Source organism: Macrobrachium nipponense, chromosome 11 (assembly GCF_015104395.2).
Source record: "Macrobrachium nipponense isolate FS-2020 chromosome 11, ASM1510439v2, whole genome shotgun sequence".
Lineage (NCBI taxonomy): Eukaryota > Metazoa > Arthropoda > Malacostraca > Decapoda > Palaemonidae > Macrobrachium > Macrobrachium nipponense.
Genome location: NC_061087.1, coordinates 95,286,118 through 95,298,617, shown reverse-complemented (window position 1 = coordinate 95,298,617; position 12,500 = coordinate 95,286,118). Strand labels below are relative to the sequence as shown.

Below are 12,500 nucleotides of genomic sequence, written 5' to 3'. Positions count from 1 at the left end.
TAGATATTTTTACGTAGCTAGGAACCAATTGGTTACCTAGCAACGGGACCTACAGCTTATTGTGGGATCCGGACCACATTATATCGAGGAATGAATTTCTATCACCAGAAATAAATTCCTCTGGTTCCGCGTTGGCCGAACCGAGAATCGAACTTCGGACCACCGGATTGGTAGCCGAGCGCGAAATCCACTCGTCCAACGAGGAACTTTCGTTGGTGGAAGCTCCTAAAACTTAGTTCTGAACAAAAGACTTTTGAGTAAATTGCACAGAGCCAAGTTTCAGGGGAGGGTTGGTTTTTGTTTCGTAAGAAGATGGATTTTCTTTGGTGCTCTTGCTTGTCAAAAAGATCTTAATTTTCCCCCCCTAATTTCTGCCGTGTATTGTCCTGGTGCTCGTTTCTTTATTTCCTTTGGGTCATACCACGTCACGGAATATTTGTTTTTGTGGGCAAAAGTGTGGTATATAAATGTTGTTTCGTTTGTTTGTGTCTTCTAATCGAACATGGTTACAATTCCATCACTCTAAAGATCCCACATCTATTTAACTTCTGTTTTGGTAGAGTGCCTTGTAGGCCCTGGCTGTTAGCGCTTCAACGGATCTAAATACGACGAACGAGTATTAGAAAGCTGAATTTTTTTATGAAATTGACTCGTCTCACAGACTACAGTCCCACTGAGAATCTGTGGATTACCGCGTCGTCTGTTTCAAGCGTGAAATGTCAAAACATATGCTCTTTGAAGCACCATCCCAATATCACTTTAGGGGAGAACAGCTTTGCAGATGACCCCAATTAATCTTGGAAACTTATGCAGCTGATTTTCGTAACCAGAGGAAAGACAGGAAACTTCCTGCTGGCTTCAGCAAACCACAGCCTTCCTTCAACCTCTCCGCGGTAAGATTGGTGAATGATTTAGATTTTATGGTTGAATGTAGTGACAAGTTAGGCAAATTCATCCGTGTCGCTCGTTACTAATCTATGGATACTTTATCACAGGGTAAATTATGGCAGTTGTGTCACAGTGTAAGACTACAAGCACTGTCACAGATTAGACTACAAACCCGCTCACAGTTTAGACAACAAAACCATGCAGCAGGTTAAGATACAGCGACCTTGTCGCGTAGCATAGGTTATTATGGAAATCATGTCGCATCCAAGGCAACAAAACCCTTCTGGTAGGTTAGACTACACCGTCCATTACAACCTAGGCTATTGCAACACTTATAGATTTAAGTAAAGGCCACACAGGCATTGCACACATTATGTCATGACAACCCCTGGCATCAAATGCAGGGTAGAAAATGGTTCAAATACTGGCACGTATTAATGGGTTAGCCAGTGGCAATCCCGTCTCGTGTTGGATTATTAGCAGCACTCCCCGTTAGGTCAGGCTAGGAAGAGCTGCGAAAAGTTAGGCTATTGCCCTTTGTTAGTTTTTTTTCCTGTTATGGTGTGTTATGGTGTGTTTAATCGCTCTTGTAAAAACAAATATCTTCTTGTTCCCATTCTTCATCCCATGGGGATCTCCTATAATTATGGAGTGAAGAGTCCAGCCTCCATGAAAAATGAGCTTTTTAACTCACTCTTAATAATAATAATAATAATATAATAATAATAATAATAATATGGAGTAACGAAATCAAGCACGCCTCGAATTCTGGCTTGACAAACAGGGCCAAGAGAGAGAGAGAGAGAGAGAGAGAATCACAATTCTCAATATTCTAAAAATATCCGAAATGCAATCGAGTAAATAATATTTAGACTAGACTTCGCACTTCGGATAACTTCTTCCTGCCAGAAATATATAAATGCCATTGATTATTTTTTGCCTACGGATATCAGTGCTGTGAATATCGACGGCGGCGGCCCTCGTCGGCTTGTGGTTTTTTGTACTCATATTGTAGTTTCAACTCCACGGGGGATGGGACTCCATTGTATACACGGTGCGATGACGCTTTTGGAGAGAGAGGTCTTGAGTGCTTGCCTCGCGATGGTAACCTGTAAAGGACATTAAAACAGATTAAATTTAAGTCGACTTGCATGAGCGTTTAACTCAGTACTTGTGAGAGGTTGGGCATTCGTGATGAGTGAGTAATTGTCGTGAGGTATAAAGACATATTCTGAAATCCCGCGGGGTTGTTAGCGCCGTCGGTGCATCTCGCACGGTGCACTGTAGGCCCCTATAGTAGATTCACATCAATCGTGCATCTGATGTCTAAGGCCCGTCCCTTACGACGCTCCTGATTGGCTGTTGATAAGTCTATCACATGGCTGGAAACTCAGTCTCAGGATAGAGAGTTCATATAGACAGGATGTATGTTCCACCTCTCCTGAGGATGCGTCTTTCAAAAGTATCCCTCAGGAGAGGTGGAACATACATCCTGCCTATGTGAACTCTCGAGAGACACTGAGAGTTTCCAGCCCTGTGATTGGCTTATCAACAGCCAATCTGGAGCGTCGTAAGGGGCGGGCCTAGACATTAGATGCCCGGTTGATGTGAATCTACTGTACTTTCGTCTATATGTTCTATTGCAATTCTTAATGTACACCCCTTCCTAACAATTGTTCCAACAATTATTTACAACTATGAAAGATCCCATAGGTTCCAGCGCTTATATTCCAGTTCAATTCCATCTTCCAGCTTACTTTTCACCCTCTACTAACAGTTGTTCCAATATTATTTTCAGCCATGAGTGACCCCATTGACTTTAGCTTAGATTTCATCATCCAATTCCAAATCCATTTCCTGAAATGACGAATAATGCAATGGCTCCATTCCACTCAGTTGCTTTTCATAGAATTAAATTCTTCAAATGAAAAGAGCAAAGAAATTTCGAAGGCAACTTACACATGTCTTTGGCATCGGAAGTTTACGCCTTGCGATAGAGAGCGTTCTTGCCCAGTATGGGTATTGGGTGGGCCTCCGTGTTAAATACCCACTGGTCCAAGCTGATGAGGGAGTCGCTGGAGAAGATCAGGTACAAATACTGCTCAGAGGGGAAAGGAGAAGATATATCTTAGAAAACAGCAGTCGCATATCTGGACTAATTCAATGTATTTTTATGGAATTTGCATATTTAAGTAGGTATGAAAAAAAAAATAATAATAATAATACATGCTTCTCATAAGATATGTTCATATTAACTTGTGAATGGAATAGACTGGGCACTAACGCGATGATAGTATCCGTCAACGTAGGTCAAATTCAAAACAAAGTTAAGAGAAACTATTGTATGAAAAATAAAGGTCCGTCATATACCACGGAGGCCGTTAATAATTGGCCCCCTAACAGCAAAATCCACATCCTCCCACTACAATATCTCACACATATGTGTGTGTATATATATATATATATATATATATATATATATATATATATATATATATAATATATGCAATATAAAAATACCGTATCGTGCTTCTAAGTAATCGGACGAAGTTTCCACAGTAATATTCTTGTTTATCCAGACGAAATGTACATTGTGGGAATATTTCCACAAATATATTTCGTCTGGATAGACAAGAATATTACTTTGGATCCTTCTTCTACATATATATATATATATATTATATATTATATATATATATATATATATAATAGATCTATATATAAAATATATGTATATATATGTGTGTGTGTGTGTGTGTGTGTTTGTGTGTGTGTAAATATACATATATTTATAGGATGTAATCCTATAACAAAATTTAATAAGGTTTTTAATGACTTCGTGAGAGAGTATTCACTTACTCATTTTCCGATCATCACACGTCATCATCGTCCACAGGTGCGCACAACGCTTTTATTTTTATCTTTGGATATCATCATCATCATCATCATCATTATAAGACACAGAAAGAGAGGGAGGATTTATATGCGCTGAGGCATTTAATCTTATCTCAACAAACAAAAGACTGGTCGATATGGTTGCTCCCCAAACACTAGCGGACTCCGCTGCTTTCTTCGTCACGCCATTCGTTCTCGTTACATTTTGGCTTTTTTGTAAGACCGTCAGCGGATCTTAAATGATTTATGGACCACAATTTTCTCTCTCATTAAATTCACTTACACGTGTACGGTGCAGTTAAACTGAATCTCCACAGAAATGCATTGAATCCACACTTTCATTCATACATACAAACATACGCTAACCTTTCCCGCTACATTAAGTCAACTTGTATATGCTGTACCGCCAGTTACTTCCACAGACATGCATACATACACATACATACATAGTAAATACATCGTCTCAGTGGCGTGGTTGGTAGGTCTTAGCCTGCCACCTCGGTGGCCGCGAGTTCGATTCTCGGTCATTCCATTGAGGGGTTAGAGATGTGTATTTCTGGTGATAGAAGTTCACTCTCGACGTTATTCGGAAGTCACGTAAAAGCCGCTGGTCCCGTTGCTGAATAACCACTGGTTCCATGCGACGTAAAAACACCATACAAACAAACGTAGTAAATACATTTAATGTAAAGACTTGTACACCATAACTCCACTTACTTCCGCCTACATACATTAGATTCGCTTACAAGTGCTCACTGTAACTCCACTCACTTCCACGTACATAGATTGAATCCACTCTCATTCCCTGCACGCATACGTTGCAGCGTCCCTTCGGCCCCTAGCTCCAACCTATATCATTCCTTTTACCTTACCTCCTTTCATATTTTCATCCATGTTACTTTCCTCAACCCTCTCCTATAACAAATGTTTCATAGCGATGTTTTCCTCCTGTTATTACACCTGTCAAATGACCTCGTAGGTTCCCAGCGCTTGGCTTTTGGCTTAAAAACTACATTGTATTCTGCGTGCGTGTTTATACTCTCACTTAAGCGTCTCGGCGAGAAGGAAGCTCTGCTGGACGTCGTCCTTGTGAGGATTTGTCCTGTGGACGTCTGAGAGACCGCTGAATCCTCCGCTCTCGACTCGGCAGTGTTTTTCCAGAGCCTGTATTCGGCGGTAGTTAGTATTTTATTGACAGAAAATATACAATTATACAGAGAATGAATGCTTTCTCTCTCTCTCTCTCTCTCTCTCTCTCTCTCTCTCTCTCGCGTGTCAGGTTTAAATAGAGCAGCGACTGTTTTCGTTATGCACGGCATAAAAATGCCATTAGCCCTGCTATCGTGAGGTTGGAATTCGGTGGGAATATGCTAGGAATGGATAGAAAGATGAATAGAAAGGCGTCTGAGTACCTGGCGTTTGTTTTGTAGCCATGAATAATGTAAACAATGGTTTTTCCTATTGATGTTACCTTCGTGCGTCGTGGTTGTCAAGGACGAAGTTTGTTGTGCATAAATATATATATATACTGGTATCTCTTATGGCACGAAGATATGGTAATTCAGTTGTATTCCACATAGGAAAATGAAAAAAGGTATGTCTTTGAATATGCCCAACAGTTTCGTCCTCCAATGGACCTCTTCTCATTTTCCTATGTGGAATACAACTGAATATATATATATATATATATATATATATATATATATATATATATATATTATATATTATGTGTGTGTGTGTATAATACTAAGAAATCACAAAAGTAAGCACGTGATTTTGTTTATTAGCTGAAGCCACTGGGGAAATTTAAAAAGAAAAGACAGAATGCCAAGTACTTGTGCCCCGAAGATGTGTTAAATACACGAAAGTACTTGGCACTCTGTCTTTTCTTTTTTAAATTTTCCCAGTGGCTTCAGCCAAAAATATATATATATATATATATATATATATATATATAGTATATATATATATAGATGTGTGTGTGTGTGTGTGTGTGTGTGTGTGTGGTGTGTATGTATGTATATATATATATATATACGTGAATGTGTTAAATGGTAAAAACATATGGGTGTGGATTATTTACCTTCTTTTTTCACGTTGCAGGTGTTTTAAGTCAAGATGATGATTAAATTGCTGTCAGGAATTACATATGATTAACAAAGATAAGAGTAACTGACTGACTGATTTAGAGTTCGCTGTTATCATCATGACAGAGAGAGCTCTACATCCTCTTAGCTCGTCCTAATGAACAACGTAATATTCTTTGGAAGCTTGAATTTTAAGTCAGTGGCCCCTGTAGACTTATTTCATATGAATAGGTTTCAAAACTACTGAATAATAATAATAATAATAATAATAATAATAATAAATAATAATAATAAAATAAATAGTAAAAATGTTGTGTCATAAATATTATTATTATTATTATTATTATTATTATTATTATTATTATTATTATTATTATTATTATTATTATTATTATTATTGTTGTTGTTGTTGTTGTTGTTGTTGTTGTTGTTGTTGTTTAACTTTTATACCCACTATTGAATACTGAAGAAGTGAAATTATTCTACCCATTATATTCAAGATGACAGTGTAATGCCCTTACCTGTAAAAAATAAATAAATAAATAAAAAATAAAGGGTGCTGTGCATTAGTCACACCGGATACTACCTGATAAATGGTTTGCTCCAAATAGCTAAGGTGCCGATTTATGCCTATAAAGAAAGACGAAACCAGTACATACGCCATGGACCACGCCCCCTTAAATGGTATACCATTAAAGATAGAAGTTTCCAACCAGGAAAATCCATTGTGTGTGTGTGTTTGTGTGTTCACAACAGTGACCTGCGTCGCGTCAAGGAACGCAATTTACCCTAGAATATGTCAGCTTTTAAGGAGTAATATTGACAGATAACAGATAATTTAGGAATACGTCCTTTCAGCTCTTCAGTGTTACACATTGGAAAAAGTTAAACGTTACTGTCACTAATAATAATAATAATAATAATAATAATAATAATAATAATAATAATACTGCAATTTCTCAAAATCTCGAAAGAGTTGTTTCCACAGGTGCAGATGTTCTTTGCAGAAAAAAATAGACTAAATTTATTGAGCGTGATTAAAAAACGCTGACTGGCGATACCTACCATAGCAGCGTCCCAAGCCCAGTCCCTGTACTTCTGGTCTTTGGTGAGCCTCCAGAGGTAGAACCACGTCTCTATGGCCTCTGGCCGAAGAGCGTAGTGCCTCGCCGAGGGCAGGATCTCCTGACCGGTGCCCATCTGAGGGAAGTGGAAGCTGTCGGGACCCAGCCCCGTGGCAGTTCGGGCATAGGTCTCGCGGCAGGTTTGGGCGATGCCCTCCGCGATCTCCATTTCGCGTTTCGAGGTCGGGCGCGGCAGGTATTTTGCGCCGAGGGCGTACATCCCGCCTGTAGGGGGGAGAAGGTTCTGTTGTAATGTGGGGTAGATTTTTGAGGTAGATTTATTAAACAGAATAGGACTTTTGGTGACATCAGATTTTATACAGTTGGTCTGCCATCTCTCAAGTCAAGAAAGTCTCTTTGTAACGTAATCAGATTATTTGCTTTTTTGATTGTCTGAAATATATTTGAAACTTGAAGATGAAAGCCTGTATTTGCATGCACAACATTTCAAATTTGGGGCGATTCCAGCATTTGCACTTTTATTATTATTATTATTATTATTATTATTATTATTATTATTATTATTATTATTATTATTACTAAATTAATCATGGAGCTCAACTTTCATAGGTTGCAAAACTTTATATTTAAAGATGAATTTGAGATAAGCGATATCGTATTTTTTTTTCATTGTAAATAATCACCTGAACATAATAGGTTTAGTTTTAGAATCAACTGACAGTTTTCTTAATTTTCCATTATTCACCATCTTTCCTGCGGTAAGGTCTTTTCCATCGTTGTATAGATAGAATATCTCGGAAAGCAAACTGCTAACGTTACAAGGTATTTACGAAAGCAAGTGTTACGTCTCTGAACAGTAATTAACCCCTCCCCCCTCCTCTCTCTCTCTCTCTCTTCTTTCTCTCTATCTCTCTCTCTCTCTCTCTCTCTCTCTCTCTAAAATGTTGGGTCATAGAGTATTAAATTGTTGGTTTAAACATTCCTTCTCTCTCCTCTCTCTCTCTCTCTCTCTCAAATGTTGATCATAGAATAGTAAATTGCTGGTATAGCATTCTCTCTATCTCGTCTCCTCTCACGATCGCTCTCTCATCTCTCTCTCGCATCTCTGTGTGTGTGTGTGTGTCTGTGTGTGTGAGGAATATCAGACGTGTCACAGCACTTGGCAAATTAGCCAGGTGCTTGTCAATTACCTGCGCACGCGCATACGTACCGGCAAAGCAAGCCAAGTGATCCATCTTGTGTATCAAACTAGTACCCATGCTTTCGGCCAAGTATATCAGCCCGGATCGCGTCTTGTGAACCAGGCGGTCGGTGATGGTTCCTATGGCGTCCTCGTACAGCTCCTTGGCCTGGGTGTCCGTCGAGTTCGACTGGATATAGGATTTGATGAGGTACTCGTAGAAACTGTCGCCGAACGCCCCGAGAGACGTGTGTCCTGAAAGGCGGGGTTCTGTGTTACCTGACTTTATTATTATTATTATTATTATTGTATGCTGGAAGTAAACCCTCTTTTAAACATGTTTTATTAAAAGTAATTGCTGCTCAGCTGCATTAATTTTATACAGGTTCTTCTCTATTTTTCTAATTATTGCTTTCTCATTGTTACTTAAAACTGGTGAGCAACGCACCCAAGGTTGACATATCTCAATTAGGTAGAACGACTGAAATTTTTTACCAATAAAATCCAATCGTTCTACTAATTGAGATATGTCAACCTTCGGTGCGTTGCTCACCAGTTTAAGTAACAATGAGAAAGCAATAATTAGAAAAATAGAGAAGAACCTGTATAAAATTAATGCAGCTGAGGCAGCAATTACTTTTAATAAAACATATTATTATTATTATTATTATTATTATTATTATTATTATTATTATTATTATTATTATTATTAGCAAACATATATATACAGAAATTATATATAAATTCGTAAAGTAAATAAGTCTACGGGCATAACCAGCCAGTTTCAGGAAATCTCTTCTCATCCCGCCCTCCTCCTGAGGAGGTAGGATGAAATCCCATTATAAACCATCTTAGGGGTCCCCCACCATATCCTGCCAAGTTTCACGCCATCGGACCAGCCGTTTGGGCGTGATTGAATGACAGACTAACGGCACGGACAGACAGGACAGACATAACGCCTATTGTAGTGAGATGACGATGATGATGATGATGATGATGATGATGATGATGATTATTATTTTATTATTATTATTATTATTATTCATAAACGAAGTTTTTAGCCTCTCCAACAACCCCCGAAAATTAGATACATACACGAGTATTATTATTATTATTATTATTATTATTATTATTATACATTAACCCTTAAACGCCGGAGCGGTAAAACTAAAAAAAATGACTCCCGTATGCCGGAGGGGTTTGAGAGTGAGCGCGTAAGCGGAAAAAATATTTTTTTCAAAAAATCACAGCGCGCTTAGTTTTTCAAGATTAAGAGTTCATTTAGGTCTCCTTTTTTTGTCATTGCTTGAAGTTTAGTATGCAACCATCAGAAATGAAAAAAACTTTATCATTATCATATATAAAATAATGCGATATATGATAGCGCAAAAACAAAAAACGAAATTTCATATATAAGAATGTATTCAAATCGCGCTGTGCGCAAACGGTTGAAGGTAACAAGTTACTTTTTTTTTCGTTGTATGTGCACACGTTGTATGTGCACTAAATGCAATCATTTTGATATATAACACATTGTAAAACGATAAAAGCAACACAGAGAAAAATATTATCACAAAATAATGCATGAATTCGTAACGCGCTTACGTAAACACATATTTTTTTCAAAAATTCACCATAAATCTAAATATTGTCCTAGAGACTTCCAATATGTTTCAGAATGAAGACAAATGATTGAATATTACTATACTGTAAGAATATTAGCTTACAAATGCAGTTTTCGACCATATCTGACGAGCTAAAGTTGTTACCGAATATCGAATTTTTATATATATATTTTTTTTATATGCAATTATTTCGGAAATAAGAAAAAGCTACAACTTTCAAATATTTTTCGTTTTATTCTACATGAAATTGCGCACATTTTCATATATAAAAACTCTATGAAATGCCTAATATGAAACGGAGCAAATATTCCGAGAATGAGACTTACGCATTTCGGAGATTTGTGGCGGAGAATCCGCGCGGATGGAGGGAAGGAAAGTTTTTTAAAAAGAAGGGAAAAATTCACCATAAATTTAAATATTGTGCTAGAGACTTCGAATTTGTTTCACGATGAAGATAAATGACTGAATATTACTAGACTGTAAGAGTTTTATCTTACAATTGCGTTTTTCGACCATTTCGGTAGAGTCAAATTTGACCGAACGTGGTTCTATTTATCGTGATTTATATGCAAATATTTCGAAAATGAGAATAGCTACTACCTTCAACTATTTATTGTTGTATTATACATGAAATTGCGCACATTTTCATATATAAAACGTTATGTAACGGCTAATTTAAAATGGTGCAAACATTACCACAATCGCACGTATGATTTTTTCGGAGAGTACCGCGCGGACGTAAAGAAAATGTTATTTTTTCATAAATTCACCATAAATCGAAATATTGTGCTAGAGACTTCCAATTTGTTGCAAAATGAAGGTAAATGCTTGAATATACTAGAATATAGGCGTTTTAGCTTACAATTGCGTTTTTCGACCATTTCGGTAGAGTCACAATTGACCGAAGGTTGAAAATTTGTCACTTATCATTTTTTATGAAAATATTTCAAAATTGATAAAAGCTACAACCATGGGTTGTTTTTAGTTGTATTGTGCATGAAATTGCGACATTTTCATATATAAAACTTTATGTAACGGCTAATTTAAAATGGTGCAAACATTACCACAATCGCATGTATGATTATTTTCGGAAGAGTTACCGCGCGGACGTAAGGAAAAAGTTTTTTCATAAATTCACCATAAATCGAAATATTGTGTGCTAGACACTTCCAATTAGTTGCAAAATTAAGTTAAATGATTGAATATTACTAAAATATAAGAGTTTTAGCTTACAATTGCGTTTTTCGACCATTTCGGTAGAGTCAAAGTGACCAAAGGTTGAAATTTTTGGCACTTCATCGTTATTTATATGAAAATATCTTAAAACTGATAAAAGCTACAATCATGAGTATTTTTTTGTTGTATTCTACATAAAAATGCGCACATTTTCATATATAATACTCTATGTAACGGCTAATTTAAAATGGTACAAAAATTATGTCAAAGTGACGAAATAATTTCAGAGATGTGTCACAGATACTTTTTAGTGCAGGCAAGAAAGAAATTCGCGCTTGCGCGCCTGCGTAACGATTGTAAACAAAACAACACCTTGATCCGTGAACTCCCAGCATCCCCCAAGGCGCGTGATTCAAGAGTTTTCGGCTGGTAGGCCTAAAGTATTTTTCAGCGAATTTTTAAAAAAACTTTTGTATGTCGACGTAAAATACGTCCAGTCGGCACCCGAGAGACAAAAAAATGTCGACGTAAAATACGTCCGATCGGCGTTTAAGGGTTAACGGAGTCTTCAACCTCTCCAACACCCCCCCCCCCCCCCCCCCCGCACCCCCCCCCCCCCCCCCCCCCCCCCCCCCCCCCCGCCGCCCCCGAAAATCAGAGATTCGTCACACTCACGCTGGCCCCACTGCCCGTTGTAAGGGTTCATGTAATTGGGGAAGAGATCGCCGCTGACGTGGCTGCCCCTCCCGACCGGCCTCGCTATCTTGAACACCTTCTCGCGGAAGACGGGACGTCCCGTCACGTCCGACAGGTACAGGAACTCCAGATGGAGGGTCCCGAACTCGGAAAGGATGCTTGACCCTCCGTTCGCCCACCGGTGATTGTTGGTCTTCTGCAGGGAGAGAGAGAAGAGCGAGAGATGGAGATGGTGGGGTGGTGGAGGGGGAATTAAATATATATATATCTATATATATATATATATATACATATCTATATATATATATATATATATATATATATATATATATATATATATATATATATATATATATATATATATATATATCAGACGTGTCACAGCACTTGGCAAATTGGCCAGGTGCTTATCAATAGATTTCGTCTTGCTAAACGAGAATATTACTGTGGATCCTTCTATACTGATAACTGACAAGCACGGTACGGTGTTTTTATATTACAATATCATGATATATATATAATATATTATATATATACATATATATATATAATCATATATGTATATGATTTATATGTGATGGTTAGATGTACTATAAAACACCGTACCGTGCTTGTCAGTTATCAGTATAGAAGGATCCACATAATATTCTCGTTTAGCAAGACGAAATCTATTTGTAGAAATATTTACAGAGCTTATTTCCTACAATTATATTTCGTCTTGCTAGAGAATATTGTGAATCCTTTTATATATATATATATATATATATATATATATATATATATATATATATATATATATATATGAAGTTAATTCATGCGATATGGTGGGACGGTGAAGAAGTGTCACGGTATAATAATTACATTAGTT

The 12,500-nt window shown here is 37.4% G+C and overlaps 1 protein-coding gene across 1 annotated transcript in view; it reads right to left on the bottom strand.

Annotated features, from left to right (window-relative positions):
- Positions 1 to 1,452: 1,452 nt before the first annotated feature.
- The window catches only part of LOC135209477 (mannosyl-oligosaccharide 1,2-alpha-mannosidase IA-like), a gene marked incomplete at its 5' end in the record, with an annotated part of 27,714 nt that continues 16,666 nt past the window's right edge, over positions 1,453 to 12,500 (bottom strand). Inside the window, 6 exons of the mRNA XM_064242135.1 lie at positions 1,453 to 1,997; positions 2,848 to 2,988; positions 4,830 to 4,947; positions 6,936 to 7,219; positions 8,166 to 8,390; positions 11,612 to 11,828. Of these exons, the coding sequence (XP_064098205.1) occupies positions 2,870 to 2,988; positions 4,830 to 4,947; positions 6,936 to 7,219; positions 8,166 to 8,390; positions 11,612 to 11,828 (963 nt within the window). The remainder of the gene's footprint in view (positions 1,998 to 2,847; positions 2,989 to 4,829; positions 4,948 to 6,935; positions 7,220 to 8,165; positions 8,391 to 11,611; positions 11,829 to 12,500) is intronic.